The sequence below is a fragment of the Entelurus aequoreus genome, linkage group LG04, assembly GCF_033978785.1.
Source record: "Entelurus aequoreus isolate RoL-2023_Sb linkage group LG04, RoL_Eaeq_v1.1, whole genome shotgun sequence".
Lineage (NCBI taxonomy): Eukaryota > Metazoa > Chordata > Actinopteri > Syngnathiformes > Syngnathidae > Entelurus > Entelurus aequoreus.
In genome coordinates this window covers 18,513,032-18,534,077 of record NC_084734.1, presented here as the reverse complement: position 1 = coordinate 18,534,077, position 21,046 = coordinate 18,513,032, and the positions used below count along the sequence as shown (strand labels likewise).

At 40.6% G+C, this 21,046-nt stretch overlaps 1 protein-coding gene across 1 annotated transcript in view; it reads left to right on the top strand.

Moving 5' to 3' along the window:
* The window catches only part of LOC133649171 (nesprin-1-like), a 121,332-nt gene extending 104,915 nt beyond the window's left edge, over positions 1–16,417 (top strand). The window contains exons 68-83 of the mRNA XM_062046007.1: positions 1,484–1,654; positions 6,088–6,414; positions 6,535–6,687; positions 6,748–6,915; positions 7,993–8,169; positions 11,380–11,526; positions 11,701–11,826; positions 11,916–12,092; positions 12,205–12,470; positions 12,550–12,706; positions 12,776–13,174; positions 13,370–14,968; positions 15,272–15,600; positions 15,729–15,873; positions 15,953–16,207; positions 16,406–16,417. Of these exons, the coding sequence (XP_061901991.1) occupies positions 1,484–1,654; positions 6,088–6,414; positions 6,535–6,687; positions 6,748–6,915; positions 7,993–8,169; positions 11,380–11,526; positions 11,701–11,826; positions 11,916–12,092; positions 12,205–12,470; positions 12,550–12,706; positions 12,776–13,174; positions 13,370–14,968; positions 15,272–15,600; positions 15,729–15,873; positions 15,953–16,207; positions 16,406–16,417 (4,608 nt within the window). The remainder of the gene's footprint in view (positions 1–1,483; positions 1,655–6,087; positions 6,415–6,534; positions 6,688–6,747; positions 6,916–7,992; positions 8,170–11,379; positions 11,527–11,700; positions 11,827–11,915; positions 12,093–12,204; positions 12,471–12,549; positions 12,707–12,775; positions 13,175–13,369; positions 14,969–15,271; positions 15,601–15,728; positions 15,874–15,952; positions 16,208–16,405) is intronic.
* Positions 16,418–21,046: the final 4,629 nt, after the last annotated feature.

Genomic DNA, 21,046 nt, shown 5'->3' with positions numbered 1-21,046 from the left:
CCCCCCAAAAATACACAATTGATTTAAATCGAGAATTGTGTTAAATTAGGAATCAATTCTGAATCGAATCGTCAACCCAAGAATCGGAATCAGATCAAATCGTGAGATGAATAAAGAGTCCCACCTCTAATAAGACAATAGTTGTTGCATGAGCAGATTATATTAAAGTTTAAAACATAGGCAATTTAATGCATTACATTTATTTTTGTTGTCAAAATGGAAACAATGAATACATTTAGTGAGAAAGATGAAGTAGGCACTTTGTTTTCAGGCTTTCACGAGCCACATAAACGGGCCTTGAGTCTGACACCTGTTGTACACAATCATTACCGTCTCTTTGGTTAATATATACTACTGAGAACCAGTGTCGTATGCAGTCTATTTTGACAGTGCAGCGACCTCAAAAAGTAATGGTTTGCTTCGCCACATTACACTGACAAGGCTGCGTTGTCGGATTTCTCCACTCTGGAACTTGAGCTCATACAATAAATGCCATTGCAGGGCACTCGTAACGCCAATGCCATGTAGATGAAAGGTCAAAACAGTACAATTCTTTACCATTTTTTTTTATTAGAGTACGCTGGTTCGTGGTGCTTTTTATACCATATCTTATTATCTCATTATTGAGTTTATTCCATGGAGTACTTGGACTTGGTTTCCTAGAAGGACCATTGAGGCAGCTTTGAGAGCCTGTGTACGGCTTTGTGTACATAGATTCAACCTCTCTATGTGTCATTCGCTTCTTTTTTGGGGGGTCTTTAAAGAAAAATCAATGGGGCTCGCTGCTTGTCTTTTCTTGGACCAAGGAAACACAGGAGCTCACACAGTGGAAAAGCTACACTTGCACTTCATTGATTTTCACACTTGGCAAGCACACATCTCACCTTCTTTCCACCCTCTCCAACTTATACTCCAGCTTTAACACATGACAACTCTGATGTCGCGGTGGGGGGGTGGCTGTTAACTCCCTCTCAGAAAAAGGTGTGCACTCAACAATATAAGCTAATTGGAGCTTCTCGCTACAGAATTTGGATGTGGAGTGAATAATGTGTCAAAACCACAAAGTAAGCCTCTCTATCCTCATGGTGTTATTGACTCAAAATCTCAGTCAAGTGGATAATGCACCTACCCCCTCCCCTGCCCGCACCCTCTTATACGATGGGGGGGATGAAAGAGGCAATGTTTTTTGTTTTGATGCCTGTTCACAAATCTTTTGCTCCTTGGTGGTTAAAGCCTGCTGGAGTGCAACCTTAAAAGAAGAGATACATCTTACAAACACAAACAAACCTGCTGGCTGTGGTAGTTTTTGTACAAATTACACAAACAACGAAAACAAATGACACCTATGTTGAAATGATGACGAATTCGCATACAGTTGCACAAGTAAATGGATGACAGATTTTATATTGACGTATATATATATTGATTATTTGCGCTCTTAAGTCATAACTTAAATCTTCTTTCTCATCAAATGCTCTTGTAGGACACGATCAAGCAATTACAGGAGGAGCTGAAGAGTATTGAAGAGGCCGAAAACCTTTGTGTGTCCTTTACGGATTGGATAACCTTGACGCAGAAAAACTTTACAGAAGTAACCAACACATCGGAAGCCCTGGACCGCAACGCAATGGACAAAAAGCTGAAGAAACTTGAGGTACTGGTCCAATTAAATATGTGTGGTGAAGGCAATAAACATTAATTAACGCTCAAGTTTTCCTATAGCGCTTGATGTGTTGCAGTAAATTAGGCATGAAAAATAATTTTGAGTGTTTACATTGAAATAATCTGTTCTCATTGTCAAACTAATCTGTTTAATTGTATATGCAATATTGTAAGTAACTCTGGCATTCCCATGTTCTATGCAAATGTCAAAAATATTGAATGAACAGATTAGTTAATATTGTTAGTTAGCCACATTGGGCTGAGCAGCCTGGACAGTGATTTAAGGTTATCATGTTTCAAGCAGGAGCTGGCTTTAATCTTTAAAATTTTAGGTATCAAACATTAGGGCAGAAGTCTTCAACATTCCTCACAAACATAGCGACTTTGACAAAAAGAAATGGAAGGTGAGCTATTTGTGTTTTGTTTATATAACTGGTTACATTTGAATTGTATTTTTTTTACAACTCAAAACTGTTTATGCTATTTTGGGGTAATTTTATATTTGGGCATACTGTCTGAATTGAACAGTAACTATAGAAAAATACTAAGAGTTTAACGGGGACCTATTATGCAAAACCAACTTTTCTTACCTGTTTTTGTTTATTTAGGATCCCCATAATTCCCCAAAATTTGAAATCAAAGCACATTTATAAAATAACCTTGCCTTCTTCCAAACTTGCTCCAAACGAGCCGTTTGGAATTCAAGAATTTTGTGACATATTTTGTCATTGTTGCGTCAGCGGATATTCATCCAGTATATGGTAGAAGTTTACCCGAAGAGCTTTGCGTCAGTCCGCCATTTTTATTCGGTTGTAGTCCAACGTTGTAGTCAATACGGTACTTAATTGTCTCCATCCTCTTGTTGTTGGGCAGACTTAAAATTCTCTGTTGTTGCCATTGCTAGTAAAAAGTAGCATATATTTCTAACGTATATCTGTCAGTTGACTTGACATTGAAGCACTAAAAACTACAACATGGCTGACAGGGTGGAGACGCAGTTGAAAAGGGCTTGGCTTGGGGGGGAGGCTGTGGCATGTAAATTAGACCACCCACAAAACTGCATTCTGAAGAGACAATCAGAAAACTGTTTGAAGATGGTCTGTAGAACATAATCTATGCAAAAGGTTGACCAAAACATACCCATATGTAGACCTAAACGAAGTGTTGTAAATGTAGGAAAACAAATCATAATAAGACGCCTTTAAGAAAATATTCAGTTCCTCCGGGATTTTGCGTACTTTTTTTTCTGATTGTTGCAGCCTAAAATGCCTGAATTCGCCGCAGCTTTTTCAGAAACTTACGGCCAAAGTTGCCTGTCTATTTTTTTTTTTCAATAACATTGAATCAATTAGATGAATTTGTTATCTATGTTTACATCTTCCTTCTGCAGTAATTCAACAAAAATTGAAAAAAAAAATGTATTGATGTATTACTCATTTTTACCACACAGACTTAAAAGTAGAAACACCAGATGGCCGTAAAAGCACATACTCAAAACTCTGTGTCCAATTACTGTACTGTCCCCCCTATTATGTGGGGGGACAACAATTGTTGTTTGATCAAAAAAGAGTTAATATATTGTTACACTTCGTTGTCCCTGCTTTCGTCTACACAAGAAACTAACATATATTTTGATTAGACCGTTGACATGCACGTTTGAGCGTCGCCCAGAGACAATTACAATTGCCAAAAATGACACTGATAATCCAAAATACGCAGGAAAGTTGTGGCCACTGGTCAGAGTTGCAAGGCCAATTGAATTGGTTGAATTTGCGTGAAGGAGCGTGATCGCAACATCGCAAAATCCTGGTTGGACTGAATAGTCTTTGATTCTTTGGTGAGCTACTCAAAATCTGGTGGTGACAGCACTGGTGCTCATAAGCTGTCTTTTGGAGACCCCAGTCTTATTGGAGGATTTTAAACAGAAGACAACAGAATATTTGCTTGTGAAACAGTACAGCTTTTTTTGGCAGCTTCAGCATGTCTGGCCAAGAAAAATGTGTGATATCTGTGCATTTTCTGTGCTTTTCAGCTCAAATGGCCACTTTTGGCTCAGAGCCCTGGCTATTGCTTGCTCAATTTTAAGTATTTTCACAAGTGTGATGCAGCCTGAACCACACTGCTTGTATCGATCGACTCTTTATGAAGACAAAGCAGACACTGCTTTAGAGGAAGAGCGTTAGCAGGGTGCGACACCCCGCTGTGAATGCGAGGATGAAGAAGAAGCACCAATGTCAGAGGCCTGCTGGCTTTGACTCTGTAATTGATGTAGCGTCCTTACAGCTTCACAACACTCATCTCCTCAGCTTGCATTTTCAAAGTACTAACTAATAAGCCTCTATAAATTATATGCAGACGCTCACACTTTAGGAATTACTTACGCCAGGTGGTGCATGTCATGCGGCGTGGTGGTTACCCTTGTATTAGATCGATGGTGATGCTTCTGAACAGTAACTTGAGACATGTCGTCGCCACATGTGTCCTTCCATCACTTCACTAGCTGTCGTGCACCTGTGGTGAACGCTCCAGGGATGTTCATTGAACTGGGATGATTAGGCATCGACACAAAGATGACCAATCAATAGCTGTGCCAAGGGCCATTAGTTGGATTTGTACATTGTTTGAGACTAACTTGTAACAATAGAAAGGTGCACTGGTTCTTCTCTAATAAACATATGAGGCCAAGTCCTCCATCTATAATTCAGTTCTGTGAGTGTCTTAAGGAATATTTACACAGTTATGTTGTGCTTATTTTTTTTGTTTTTTTTTGTTGCGATGATACCACTGAAACGTACCAATTATGGAAAAAAAGGAGTTATGATGAACATAGAACCGGAAATAGATCTAACTAACATCGGAAAGGGTCCTTCCTCTTAAAATAATCTGTATCTGTCAGGCTTTTTCGAAGCATGAGTAGTTGTACTTTGCTTTGGTGTTGTTTAATTTAGTACACTATGTTGAACTTCTTTTTTACACTTGTAGGACAGTTAGTCATGTTCAAATGTTACGTAACGCATCACCTGGAGAAATACTAAATGTTCTATGATGACCGCAGTTAGACTTTTGAACAGTGGGACCAACAATGGGAACAACTGTATTTAATATAGAACAACTTGTAACTCAACCAGCAACATAGAACAACAAACACTTTTGGAGGTTACTTTTTTATATGGTAGTTTTTGTGCTTTTTTTTTTTAATTCCAAAACATTTTTTCATTTACATTCAGGGAATGAAATACAGCATACCAACTGTTTTTTGTATTTATAAAAATCCATGTTTATTATACATATAAATATTACTGCGAATTGTGGAATACAGTGACTGAAGTGTGATGCAGGCAGAATGTTGACACAAAGAAGGCATACACAAGACGTTGAATAATTAATGTTAGCATCATGACAAAAGACCGTTTAACAACAGCCTAAAGGACACACGGTGTGCAGCAGACTGTAATGTCTGCTACTTTATCAGCGTTAATGATTGAGTGGGGTTCCGAAACGCACCATATGGACACTCGTATCTTGCAAGGCTGGCAGATTATACACACTTGATGCGCTGTGGGATGTTAGAGTAGAATGTGAAGTTGGCATAATTTGACATAGGCAGTTGAGCAATTACGGCAGACGTTTCTTGTTTTAGTTCAGGTTGTGTGATGTGTGGATGTCTGATTAAGGTCATGAAGAAGAAACACAGGTGGGTTATTGGAATGATTTGACTTCATGGTACGCTACAATCACAGAACGTGTGCAGGCAGACACAACATATCATTAACAGCCTAGCTGCAGATGTCTCCTAGCATAGCGTAGCAGATCTCCACTCAAGCAGTAATAGACCCAGGATGAAAGCTAGAAGGCATCCCATCGAGCTTGTGTTGCAGTTACCCTGAAACCCCCCTGTGGCTCCTTCTTCCTATAATTGGAGTCCTCCTTTCATATTATTCACTGTGGTTCGTCCACTCCATGACCTGCCAGGCCTCTCCACATATTGCCATGCTAGTGTCAGCCTACCTGAAGGCCACAAAGCCTTTGTAGAAAATGCCAGAAGGTGAAGGACAAAGAGATCAGTGATTGCTGAATGTCAACTTGATAGACCTGATAAGCATATTTCTCTCGCACCCTCAAACATTCCCTGTGCTTCGAATCAATCGCAAAAGTAGACTGTTCTTAGAAGACTTTTTGCCATCCGAGCAGACTTTATCAGTTCTTGCACTCAGACTTGGATAAGACAGTTTTAGTCTGAGTGGATGGTGCTGGATTCAACATGCCCCTTCAACATCCACTCTATTTTTATTGTCTATAGTGTCCTACCATCCTCTCAGACTAGAGCTGTCCGATTTGTACCGACGAAGCCTGCTCCGATGAAAGGACGTTAAATGCCAGTATTCCTATAAAATCAGTGATGCTGATTTTTTTTCTGTCATCTAGACTCTGCAGGCTGATCTCCATCACGGTCACATCTTCCTGAAGGCCCTGAGAGAGAGGGCCGAGCGTGTGGCAGACTTCCTAAACGAGGACAGAGCGAAGAGCTTAGGAGGTGAGGTGGAAGCCCGTCTTTCCCAGCTGGAGGAGCTTGCAGGCTGGCTGAGGCAAGAGCACGGCTTCCTGGAGCGCGCATTTCTGCTGGCTAAGGAGTTCCAGGACCGCCACAAGGCTCAGGCCCAGTGGCTAGGGGAGACCAAATCTTTGCTCAGCTCTCCACTGGAGCCCAAAGCCGAATTATACCAACGAAGGGCACAGCTCGCCAAACACAAGGTTTTTGTAGCTTTATTTCAATCGGGTGTAAGAATAGATAGATAAGCATCACTCTCAAGGATGCTGACGATAAGCTGCACAAGAGAGGGTATAACAAATATTTGTATTCCTCCCACCCAGACTCTGTTACAGATGGTCCAGTCCCATGATGCTTCCATCAGGTCAGTGTTGGAGAAGGGCGACGCTCTGTTGGCATCAGTCCATTACCCCTCAGTCAGAGACAAAATGAATAGACTGCAAAAAGACTACAGTGACCTGTGTAATATGGCCATGGTAAGAAAACATGTACTTGTCCTCACGGTCATCTGTGACACGTTATGTTGTGACGTTTAGGCCCGCGTGGAGCATCTCGAGGGCCAGGTCAAGGAGCAGGAAGTATACCACCACAAGCTACAGGAGGCGGAGCGATGGCTGCTACAGATGTCCAGCAGGATGGTGACCCCTGACCCCAGCATGAGCCGAAGTCTGGAGGAGGCCACAAAGCAGCTGGCGAGGCACAAGGTGACCAAAACATATGGTTGACAATGTTACATTTAGTCACATAGGTTTCATTACACATAAACTCACTATAAATATGATTTAATACATTACATCTCATCAGCATTACACACATACTGAAACACAATACACAATACATACATATGGGCCATTTCACCCAATTCGTGCCGTTTGCTTGTTTGTTAAATGTTTGTCTCTTTTCAGCTCTAAATCTGATAATACAGTACACCTATTGGGATACAATTTGGTATAGTTCATATTAATTGTGCAATAATGTTTAGTTAGCATGACTGTTTGTAACAACATTGGAAATTATATATTGTTTTTGTTATGTGGCGAGCCCCTAAGGAGGAACACAAATATGTATTAAAAAAATGTATATATTTCTATGGCTTTAAATGCTTACCTCTAGTCTAATTTAAAAAAGATGCCAGTTTTCCAGTTTGCACACTGTTGAAATAATATTGTGAATAGTATTTGTTTTATTTGCTTTATATATATAGAAATATATATATATATATATATATATATATATATATATATATATATATATATATATATATATATATATATATATATATATATATATATATATATATATATATATATATATATATATATGTGTGTGTATATATATATATATATATATATATATATATATATATATATATATATATATATATATATATATATATATATATATATATATATATATATATATATATATATATATATATATATATATATATATATATATGTGTATATATATATATATATATGTGTATATAAAGCAAATAAATACTATTCACAATATTATTTCAACAGTGTGCAAAAAATATATATATATATTTCAATAGTACATTTTTAGTACATTTCCCTAGGGATGCAAATGGCAATGCATTGATGGAGTAGTAGAGTCCTTCAAAGCCTTAACTTTTCAAACTTGATCTCTTCGCGACCACCTAATAATTAGCCCTTGAAGGCCACATTGTGTTGTGTGCCATCAGCCTGTTCTGACCTCCTGTGTCATTGACCAGCCTGACATCCTTTTTTTTTACTTTGTCCCTTTGTCCTCCGCAGGCCATCATGGAGGAGATAGCAGGCTTTGAGGATCGCTTGGCAGGCTTGAATCAGCGAGGGGACCACCTGGTGCAAGGCTGTGACGAGCGCGTGCAGAGTAGGCTGAGACAGCAGGTCCAGGCTCACCAGCAAGGCACCAGAGACAGTTACTCTGCCATCTGTAGCACAGCACAGAGAGTGAGTAAAGAAAGGGGGAGGAGGGCTGTGAAGAAATACTAGACTTTTTAGGCCACCTTTGTTTTTGTTATTTTAATTATCTTTTTCATAGTAATAATTTTGACCCAGTAAACAGCAATGACATTCCTGCAACGTTACGTTGTTTGTGGGTTGTGGCCTAATTTTTTTTTTGTTTTTGCCTTAATTTAGTGTATTTTTTAGAAAATAAATAATTTCCATTCCATTTCACAGCATGCTATACACGCCTAACTACAGTATATGTGTCACACACACACCTGTTAAGCTTTTAACAAATATATTTAGTTTTTTGTGTGAGGAAACACTTCTCGGAAATGTTCCAATCAATTCAATTAATTGCAACATTAATCAATCAAACTTTATTCATACAGCACTTTTCATGCACAGGACATTTGCAACACAAAGTCCTTTACACCAGTTAAAAAAAGAAGAAAACACACATGCACACACATACACACAGCACTTTTGACAATAGCAAAACATGGCATGTCACTGAGGACTGATAAAAAAAACCCTCCATCTTTAGGCACCCATATTGGAGAATAACTAAAAATATACATTATCTAAAAAGTAATATAAATATATTTTAAGTTGTATGTAAAAATAAAACGTGTAGTAAATGAATAAATTAACAAAACCATAAAATAGTGAGAATAACAGTAGTAATAATAGTCATAAATAAAATACAAAATAACAGAATACAAATTAAGAACTTAAGAAGAGTTTGAAATAATCAGTAAAAAGCCTGATTAAAAAGGTGTGCCTTCTTTTCACCCTTTGTTTTAAATAACAACAGTCTCTGCAGTCCTCAAGGGTTTCCGGCGAGTGGTTCTTCAGGTGGGGCTAAATGCCACCTCGCCATGGGTCTTTGTTCTGGTATTTGGTAAAGATATAAGTTTGGTGTCAGAGGACCTCAGGTTCTGCAAGAGTTGATATGGTAAAAGCAGGCCAGATAGAGGCGCAAGGCCAGTAGGCCATTATAACCTAAAAACTAATTATAGCACTGATCTATAAAAGCAAATAACTGACTTGAGGCTGTATTTAGCTTTTAACTCCACAAGCTGGCAGTAGCTGCATTTGAAATATCATGAGTGGTCATCAACAAGCAGCTTTATCCACCTCTGCATGCGCTTTAAAATGCCTGTTGCGCTGATCACCCGTTGGCGTAAAACTCATATTTGCTTTACTGTTTACAATGATCTCACCACAGGTACTGTATTATTGCAGACATTGATTCTGTTGTGTTGGGCAATTGTTAAAAAAGGCAATAATTTACTTTTCACTCCTGATGTGCTTCAAATCATTACTTAGGTTAACGAATTTAGTGGTTTTATATTTACTGAGTTTTCATGAAATAATTTTCTCTTTAATATCGCCTTTTTCCAATTAACCCTCGCATCCTCTTTGCGGTTTGGGTAATAAAAAAAAAAGATTGTTACAGCATTCACAGTGAAAATCTCAACATGTTATTGATGTGGGCGGTGAGGCTTAGAAGGCAAAGTGTGTTATATAGTTACCAGAGAGTTCCCGGTCTGAATCTAGCTTCATCAATGCCAATCACTGCTGCTGTGTCCTTAAGCAGGACACTTTTTCCTCTTTACCTGGGTCGCCCACACAGGGAAGCTCCACTGACCAAGATCTGACCACATCTTCACTCTCCACTAAAACAGCAACTTAAAGCATCATTTTGTTTGTGTAATTTAAAGCAGCGAAAGAGATTTTCACGTTCTAATAAAGGATGCGTAAACATTTTTCCGTGCGTATGTGCTGATGCCAAATAAGGCCACACATGCACAGTCACACCCCGTCAACATATCAATGTCATTAATGTTTCAGCCGCCAAGGCGACCTCTTAATCCTAACCCAATGTGACACCTAAACCATCTCTTGACAACAGTCCTTCACCGCCAACGTAAAGGACATGGCGGTGGCTGCCAGGTGGAAGCCTAGAGCAGCTGCTCTTCTTGCCAAAGTCGCTAACTAATTCTCGCCATATTAATCTCCAGTTTATCCCCCTGTCAACTCCAGGGTTTCATGCTTGCGCCACTATTCGGGAAGCCCTCTAATCCAGCACCACTGTCATTCTGGCATCTTCCACTCATGTCATCGTTGCTCACCTCCTGAGACTCCACTATTTTTTTCCACACCAGCCAATCTGGCATTGTGTGATCCAGCCGCACTTTTCCGCCACACTGCTGGCTTCCTCTTTAGTTGCACCAGTGGCTGCCAACTGCATCCCAATGTAAGCTCTAATATCCTGCCTGCCACTTTGCACCATGCCAGCCAATAGGGTTTTGCCAAAAACTCATGGCTGTGTGCCAATATACTGTACATGCCTCCCCTTCTTCTGTCTAAAAAGCTTCCATATTAAGATTGTCAATCAGAGATTGCTTAGGGTACAGACTCCTCCGCATTCCACACCTGTCAAAAATGTTGCTGCACAATGTCCTGTTTACTTACTGAATGCACTCATTGGATTATTCAATGTATTAAAAAGATATACATTTCTGTTGCAGGACGTATTTCTAATTTTAAACTTAAATAGAAACTAGGGTTGTACGTTATACCGGTACTAATAAAGTACCACGGTATTAATGAATTAAAAATTATACTATACTGCCTTTTAAAAAATACCTGTACTTTTTTTTCATCCGCATGCTGCAGTGTGTACAGAGCCGAGGCGCATGATGTTGAACGCACACACAAAGCGCATAAAAGCAAAAACAGTGTGGAGAAGAAGAAAGGCAAAAAACTGCACTTCTACTGGTTAATAAAGAGAGTGGGTGAAGCACAATTTGGAGGTATTTGGGCTTCAAAACTATCGATAAAGGTGACGCTTTAAACAGGGAGGTGCATGCTGCAAGTGCTGCTTTAAAACATGCCTCACCAAAGGTCGCGATTAGTATTACCACCTTTGCTTCAAACTTAGGTACACATTTAAATAATAAGCATTCACATCTACACAAGGAGTTATAAACAGTGACAGGTAATAATGTAGTTGTTACACCTTTCCTGCTGTTAGGCTCCCAGACCGTAGTCAATTTTTTGTGGTCCCCTTTATTTTGAAAAGTTTCAAAAAGTATCGTTATACATTTTGGTACTGGTACCGCTACCAAATTATTGGTATCGGGACAACCCTATTAGGAACTAATAAAAAAAACAATTGTAATATCTTTTAAAATTTGCTTTTAGGTATATCAGAGCCTAGACCATGAGCTCCAAAGACACTTGAGTCTCCAAGACACTCTGCAACAGTGCAAGACTTGGCTGAGGTCTGTCTCCCAGCAACCAGAGCCTCCTGCACAGACCCCTCTCAACGTAGAGAAGGCGCTACAGCAGGTCAGACATACATAAATCAGTTATTTCACCCTGAATCTTCATCTTCCCAATACATTTTGGACCATTATCTGCCTCCATCTTTGTGGGAAATTTATTTTTTCTGTTTCTTGAGATGGTATTGACTCCAAACCGAATTGCATTTCAGTTGTGCAAGCTGTTGATTTATTTTGTCAGGTGAAGCAAGAGCGGGCCCTCCAGGAACAGGCCAGCACTTACTTCCAGCTGGTGTGCTCTTCCTGTGACCTCTCACTCCTCAGAGTGCAGGAGGTGGCTGCCGCGATCCAGCAGGTCAAACTCCAGGTCAGTTGGCTACAAGAACACATTCGATCTTATGAAGTCATATTTGTTACAGTGTTGCAGAAGTTAATTGTTTTTTGTTTTGTTTCTAGAATGAGGAGCGCATGATGCTTTGCGAGGAGGTTGCAGATGCCTGGAGAGATGTCGAGGAGCAGAAGACACATTTGGAGGTACGGCTGAGAGAGACGGAGCAGCAACTGGAAAACCTCATTAGATGTCCAGCAGAGCTTGAGCCCAGAATTGCACAAAACCAGCTGGACAAAGCACAGGTGTGCATTTGTTATTGATACATGATTTGTTATTGATACATGATTAATGATGTTATTGTTTATTAAAACCCAAAGTTAATAGAAAAAGCTGTATTTTTTCTTTTCACTTAAGGAGTTCCTCCAGCACGTGAGGGAAAGGCAGTCTGAGTTAAGCCGTCTGAATGAGGCCATCATTAAAATGACAGACGGACAGGACTGTCCCATCCTGGAAGACATGAAGAAACTAAGGAGGAGCTGGATAGAAATAGGCCAGCGTGCAGAGAAGCTCGAGGCGGAGCGAGGGGACGACATGCAGCGAAGTGGCGAGTATCAGGAGAGCGTGGTTGCTGTCGAAGAGGTTTTCCATCAAGTATCCAGGGAATGGGACTACCTGGCCAGGTACTAATCATCACTTTTTTTAACGATTACCTTGAAATTAAGATGAGATATTCCCCAAGTGATGTCTATGTGTTCACAGGGCCGACACTGAGAGTACAAGGGAACATCTAGAAGCTCTTAAAAAGTTATCCAGTGACCTTGTGAAGCGTAAAGCAACCCTAGAAGATCTGCGAGACCAGAAACAAACTATTCTGCCACAAATAAGCCTGTTGGACAAGGAACTAGTCAAACAACAGGTGAGAAACTAAGAGATGTTTAAAAATGTCTGTTTTATTAAAATATATAATTGTTCCCCCATTTACTAGATGGGTCACCTGGAGAAACGCTGGGCTCAGCTTGAGACTCTTATCCACCAGAAGATCCAGGACTCCACACAGACGCTAGAGGAACTGGCACGGGTGGAAACCCAGCTGAGGGAGGCCCGGCAGTGGGTGGAAGAGAAGCGACCCGCACTCACCTCCACGCTGAAAACCAGCCCACCGCCTGACCTGGCCCAGAGTTTTCTGTTCGACCACCTGAGCGTGTGCGTGGAGCTGGAGGCCCGTCAGCAGCTGCTGGGCCGAGCGGTGAGCGAAGCGCAATGTGTCGCCTCCAGACTGGGGCTGAGAGAAAGGAGAAGCCTGCAGGAGCTTGTTGAACACGCCCAGACTGAAGTGGAGGCTCTGGAGGCACGAGTAGCCCAGAGGAGAAAGTACCTCAGCAAGGTAAACAGGTGGAAATCCCTGTAGAATTCCACAAAGCTTTTACAAAAATGTATTAAAAAAAGTCAGGAAAATAAAAGCTCACATTCAACAATAGGAATCCATCGAGGAATGGCTCTGATTATTGCATGCCATAAAAGCATGTTTGATCATTGATTAACAAGATTAAGTATTCATACAATCATCTATTTTCCCCAGGCCTTCACAGAGAGGACTCAGTTCCTTCAGGGTCTGGGGAGAGCACTGTTATGGGTACAACAACAAGAGAGGAAGGCTCTGATAGATGACCACATTGCGCTTCTTCCAGAGGATCTCGCTAAACAGGCGTCCGCGTGTCGCAGCATCCAAAGCAGCCTTCGAGCCTACCGGAGGGAGTTGGTATCTCTCTGGTTTCAAGGTCGGGAGCTCGAGAAGGATGCCACAGACAAAGAAAGAGAAGAAACCTTGGCAAAACTTAAGGAGCTGCAGGCGGTTTTCGAAGCGGCTTTCCAGACAACCAGCCAGCGTGTCACAATCTTGGACAAAGCTTTGACATCCAGGAAGTACTTCCAGGTGGACCTTAACAAGACCTGTCACTGGCTGAGACACGCGGAGGCCATCACCTTCCGGGAAATCAATCTCAACCACATTGAGGATAGCTCGGTACTGCAAGAACATCTATGCACCTTTCAAAAAGTCCTGGAACAAGCTTCGGAGAACGAGAACCTCCTATTGATCGTACAAAGGATAGGCCAGGAGATCCTTCCCACTCTGAACGAGATCGACCACTGCTACCTAGACGAGCGACTCAATGCTCTCCCCCAACAGTACAATAGCATCCTGGCGCTGGCCAAAGAAAAAAAAGACAGGATTCAACAAATAATCATAGAGAGGAAAGATTTTAGCACTTTTTTTGATACGACTCGAAGCGCATTGGAGGACCTTCAGGAGCAGTTTGACAATCTGGAGAAGAAGACTATCAATACTTGTGATGAGGAGCTGCGTTGTTTAAGGAGTGACTATCAGAGGATGGATGAAGCTTTATCCAACATCAGCCCTGCGGTAAGAGACCTTCATGGAAAAAATGAGGGGTTTCTCAGTACGGGCTACACGTACAAAGCTGAGGAAACACGTCAGCTAGTGCGCCTTCACAACACTCTTAAAAGAAGAAATTATCAAAAACAAAAATATTTGGATCATGCCTTGAAGATAATCAATGAGCACAACAGAATACTTAAAACCTTTGACCAGGAACTGAAGTTTGCCAAAGACAATCTGGTTAGACTCAAGTCAGACAAAGAACTTGATGCCACGCATAAAATTGCAGCTCTTTTTGCATTACTTGAACGTCTGGATAGTGTATCTTTAGAGGCCAAAGAATGTAACCAGCAGATCGCAAGCCTCTGCTTGAGGTCCGACCCCGTTGCCTTTCAGGAGATGAAATCCCTGCTTGACTCACTGCAGTCCTTACGTTTAGACATTAAATGCTGCATTGGAGAAAGTGAAAAGGATGTCCCACAAGACTTCACGACGGGGATGGAGAAAATGGCCGAATGGCTGAAGGACTTTAAATCCGCAGTGAGGGAGCCTGTAAGCTTAACAGAAGCCAAAGTTGAGAGTGTGCAGGAGAAAATGTGCAAACTGGGAATCATGAAAGAAGAAGTGAAGAGCAGATTGAGGATGGTGGATAAATTGTTTAGCCAGGAAGTGCAAAGATATTGCAGTAGAAAGGAAAGTATTCCAGCCTATGTGGATGTGAAAGCAGAGGAGCTAAGGAGGCTGGGAGCTGAAGTTCTAAAGGATATTAACCAAAAGCAGGTATGTGTGCTGGTACAATAAATACTGTAATTCAGACTCATTATACTCATACTGTATATCATCCTGAGAACCAATATAATCTGCAGTGGACTTTTCAGAGTTACACATTTTCAGACTACACGAGCAGATTACCAACAAAACCACAGCTGTTAATGACAATGTTCTCTGACCCGGACGGTTATTTACTTTGTCGACAAAGCACCCTAGGACTCTACGGTTGAATAAATAGAGATGTTAATTGGAGCATATACTATATACCACTCATTAATTTGAGTAAATGTTTTCACTTTCCGTATTTTATAGCTGACTCTGGGTCCAGCTCTTGCCATGATCCAGCGGCACCACTCTACCTTGCAGTCCATGCAAACACACCTGGATTGTGCCGCTGATTGCCTTCAAAGTGCCAGCGCTGGGGTGGATCTGGAGCACCACACAGATTGGATTCTCAACCTGCAAGAAATTTCAGTGCAGGAAAATAATTATACAGCTGTTTCAGAAGAGATAAGAGACACCCTGGAGCCCCTGTTGACAGAAGTTGCGATGAACCAGCTAAGAGGAGAAGCTGAAGCCATGCGGATGAGGAGCACAGAAATCAAACACCATACGGAGGCCTGCAAAGACGTCCATGAGAGGTGTTGATTTATTCTCATGTGGAATGGTTGATACATCTCATTGGGTTATGGACAACAATTAGTACAACTCAATGTATGTTTAATATCATTAAACAAAGTGGTGTGTGTATTAAAATTATTTTTCTTAGGTGTGTGTCTCTATGGGCCTCCATCCAACGTGACAGAGACCGGCTGGTTGAACAAATGAACGATGTAGAGAGCAAGATGGCAGCATTCTCCACCGCTAAAGCAGAGAGTCTCCAGCAGGCAGAAGACAAGTGTGAGAAATACAAGGTGGGAGAAAATGAAGTGTTATTTATTACAGCTTTAAAGTGAACCACTCTGTTTACCCGTCTGTTGTCACTTTTTTCAGTCTCTAGCGACTTATGCTGACCTTCAGGAGTTTGCTATCACTGCTATGAAGGAAGACAAGGTAGTCGAGTTAGAGCGGCTTGTCATCAAATCTGGTGCAGCCGCCGTCGTCCACCATGCTCTCTCATCACTATGGCAAAGGTGGACCAGGCTTCGCAGTGTGGTGAGAGTCCAGGAGAGGGCACTGGAGGACACTGCCAGGGAGTGGAGGAACTTGACAGAAAAGGTAAGGAGAATACAATCTATCTGGGCAAAAGTATTGAGACACAATTTTAGGATACAATCGAGTTGGGTGTCCCTTGTTTTCCAGTTTTATTTATTTATATGAAGCTACTGTCCCTTCCCAGGAGTTTGGCCCAGATAGTGTATTCCTTTTTCCATTCCATATTCAAATCAATTTCCAACTGTACTCTTGCAGCAGATAAACTTTGCTAAACTGTTAATTTTTCTGCAGATGTTGGTCTAACTCAAATCTAGTCGGAGGTCTGGGATCTTACTCCAGGCTTCAGGGCAGTTGTTTCTCTCTGCCAAAATGTTGTCATGCAGCCTTTTTCTCGCGCTATTTCGAGTCTGAGCAAGTCAGTTTTGAAGAATTCCCACCAGTGGTTAAAAGGGGTTATATTCAGTTGTACACTGCTTTTCTTTGGGCTCTTTGTTTAAGGGATGATGATGACGATAATAGTGTCGTTCCCTGCAGTTTGACCTCATTTTTCTTTTTCCAATGAAATATACACGTTCTGTTAATAGTTAAATTAGGGATGCGCCAATCAGGGATTTATGCTGCCGGTTCAAATACAGATCATCTATGAGTGAGATCAGCCAATACCAATACCAATACCGATTACATGTATTCACTGTACATTTTTCAATGAATATACAAACCCCGTTTCCATATGAGTTGGGCAATTGTGTTAGATGTAAATATAAATGGAATACAATGATTTGCCAATCATTTTCAACCCATATTCAGTTGAATATGCTACAAAGACAACATATTTGATGTTCAAACTGATTAACTTTTTTTTTTTTTGCAAATAATCATTAACTTTAGAATTTGATGCCAGCAACATGTGACAAAGAAGTTGGGAAAGGTGACAATAAATACTGATAAAGTTGAGGAATGCTCATCAAACACTTATTTGGAACATCCCACAGGTGAACAGGCAAATTGGGAGAAGGTGGGTGCCATGACTGGGTATAAAAGTAGATTCCATAATATGCTCAGTCATTCACAAACAAGGATGGGGCGAGGGTCACCACTTTCTCAACAAATGCGTGAGCAAATTGTTGAACAGTTTAAGAAAAACCTTTCTCAACCAGCTATTGCAAGGAATTTAGGGATTTCACCATCTACGGTCCGTAATATCATCAAAGGGTTCAGAGAATCTGGAGAAATCACTGCACGTAAGCAGCTAAGCCCGTGACCTTCGATCCCTCAGGCTGTACTGCATCAACAAGTGACATCAGTGTGTAAAGGATATCACTACATGGGCTCAGGAACACTTCAGAAACCCACTGTCAGTAACTACAGTTGGTCGCTACATCTGTAAGTGCAAGTTAAAACTCTTCTATGCAAGGTGAAAACCGTTTATCAACAACACCCAGCTTCGCTGGGCCTGAGCTCATCTAAGATGGACTGATGCAAAGTGGAAAAGTGTTCTGTGGTCTGACGAGTCCACATTTCAAATTGTTTTTGGAAACTGTGGACGTCGTGTCCTCCGGACCAAAGAGGAAAATAACCATCCGGATTGTTATAGGCGCAAAGTTGAAAAGCCAGCATCTGTGATGGTATGGGGGTGTATTAGTGCCCAAGACATGGGTAACTTACACATCTGTGAAGGCGGCATTAATGCTGAAAGGTACATACAGGTTTTGGAGCAACATATGTTGCCATCCAAGCAACGTTACCATGGACGCCCCTGCTTATTTCAGCAAGACAATGCCAAGCCACGTGTTACATCAACGTGGCTTCATAGTAAAAGAGTGCGGGTACTAGACTGGCCTGCCTGTAGTCCAGACCTGCCTAACATTGAAAATATGTGGCGCATTATGAAGCCTAAAATACCACAACAGAGACCCCCGGACTGTTGAACAACTTAAGCTGTACATCAAGCAAGAATGGGAAAGAATTCCACCTGAGAAGCTTAAAAAATGTGTCTCCTCAGTTCCCAAACGTTTACTGAGTATTGTTAAAAGGATAGGCCATGTAACACAGTGGTGAACATGCCCTTTCCCAACTACTTTGGCACGTGTTGCAGCCATGAAATTCTAAGTTCATTATTATTTGCAAAAAAAAAAAAAAGTTTATGAGTTTGAACATCAAATATCTTGTCTTTGTAGTGCATTCAATTGAATATGGGTTGAAAAGGATTTGCAAATCATTGTATTCCGTTTATATTTACATCTAACACAATTTCCCAACTCATAGGGAAACGGGGTTTGTATAAATACAGTCTATTGTACAGTTGTTGTTATATTATCCTCCACCTACTTATTATTCTACTTGATAATTTCCTCTTAATAGCTGCTTACTTCCTGCTACAATATGGTTCCATCTACACTTCTTAAACTTTACTAAGCACTTATTTCTTCTGTTGTTTGTAGCTATTTTAGTGGCTGGATTAGCCAGCAGCATGCCTGCACCTGCTTGTTCTCTGTGTGTAAAATGTTGAACCTTGTCATAATACTTGATAATGATATCAAAGATATTAAAGAAATGCAGTTCATTTGCCTTAAGGGAAGTGATTATTATTAACTTAGAGCGGCTCCTTTCTGCATATGAAGATACACAATTAGCTGTTAGCTTGTCAGTCGGGGAACTAAAAATTAATACAATGTTATTTGTCAGGGGGGATTGGCGTTTTCGATCGGTATTTAAAAGCCTTAAAGAGGAACTGCAGTTGATTTGGAATATTGCCTATTCACAATCTGTGTAAGACAAGAACACATGTGTTTTTTTTCATTCTAAGTTGTAATAATAGACTTGTTTTCGGTGGCTAGCAATATAGCTAATAGGAGTAATCCATTCTGCATATAAATCACTCGAAAAATGCATCCAAAAACCGCCAACAATACTTCCGTTACATATTGTGACCTGAATATAAACCAAGTATTAGCAAAATTGTTATTATAAGCGTTTACGCAGACAAACTATTTTTAGCTGCGCTGTTTTACAGAGAGCCTACTAATTGTGCATGCTGAGCTGCTGTATCTCACTCGCTTCTGAGTTGGGGAAAGTTGTTTCTACATTTTAATTAATGATGCCTCTCATCTGGATAAAATTTTGTGCTAATAACCAGAGAAGTTGGTCATCTGTGACATTCAACTTATGCCTAGAAATGGGGATAAAATACACGAAAAGACGCTTGTGTGTGGCACAGGACTAAGGCTGAAACGACGCGTCGACGTAGTCGACGTCATCGGTTATGTAAATACGTCGACGCCGTTTTTGTGCGTCGACGCGTCGCATAATGACGTCACACTACCGTCATGGCGAAGCGCAAAGCAGACGATCAAAGAAGACGATGCGAGCGGTGCGAGCGAGGGGGTAAAAGCATGCCAAAAGTGGTCAAAAGTGTGGGAGTATTTCAATAAACGGCCTAATAATGTTGTTGTATGCACACTGTGTCGAGCGTAAATGGCCTATCATAGCAGCACAACGGCTATGAACGAACATTTGAAAAGAAAACCATCAACTAGTCAATCGTCCGCGCGATCATACGTTGTCATCATTACACAAAAATATGAATGTGTCATTTGTATCTGCTAGGGGTGTAACGGTACGTGTTTTGTATTGAACCGTTTCGGTACGGGGCTTTCGGTTCGGTACGGGGGTGTACCGAACGAGTTTCTAAACTTAAGCTAAAGTCTTAACAAGCTGCTTTGCTCCGTCTGCCTCTGTCTCAGCACGCAGCATTGTCCCACCCACACAACCATCTGATTGGTACACACGCAGCATTGTCCCACCCACACAACCATCTGATTGGTACACACGCAGCATTGTCCCACCCACACAACCATCTGATTGGTACACACGAAGCATTATCAGCCAATCAGCAGTGCGTATTCAGAGCGCATGTAGTCAGCGCTTCAGCGTGGAGCAGATAGGTGTTTAGCAGGTGAGCATCAGGCAGCGGACTCTCCCCAAATGATAATAAACACCTCCCAGTCAACTACTAGTAACATCACTATGAGCCCGTTGACCTTCTAGAAACTTAAACTGCAGCTCAGCTCACTCGCAATCCTGGCTTGAGGTGAAGGCTAATTAGCTCTCAGTTCCAGCCACATCGACCCCTTCTGAGCGCCTATTTTCAGCTGCTGGGAATATTGTAAACAAGAAAAGAAGCAAAGCATGTAGACATGCTAACCTTTCTTCATTACAACTGTTAGACACTCACTGGAATGAGTAGAATTGGTTATTGTGTACTGTGTTGGACTGGATGTTTATTTTGCACATTTTAAAAGCAATACTTAATGTTTACAGTGCTCCAGAATATTTAGATTGGCCCTTTTTTGTATTGGATGTTTATCTTTATTTTTGCACATTTTAGCAAATAAGCAACACTTTCACTTTTGTTGAAATGTTTACACTGTTGTTACAGAATATTTCGTTTTGCACTTTTTTGTATTGGATGTTTATCTTTATTTTTGCACATTTTAAAGCAAAATAAGCAATACTTTTACTTTTGAAATGCTTATACTATTGCAGAATATTAAGATTTGCACTGGATGTTGACTTTTATATTTGCACATTAAAAAGCAAATAAGCTACTTTTAATTTTGTTAAATGTTAAAAGTTTTAAATGTTTACATTGTTACAGAATATTTAGTCATGTTGTTGTCAATGTTCACTGAGTGGCCATACTTCTTTTTTTTTGTAAATAAAAGCCATGACTTTTGAAAAAACGGGCCTACATTTATTTTTTTTATCTTCATTTTGAATAAAAAAAATAATCGGTAAAAGGAAAAATAATCTATAGATTAATCGGAAAAATAATCTATAGATTAACCGATTAATCGAAAAAATAATCTATAGATTAATCGATAGAAAAATAATCGTTAGCTGCAGCCTTACACAGGACACCGGCTTCTTTTT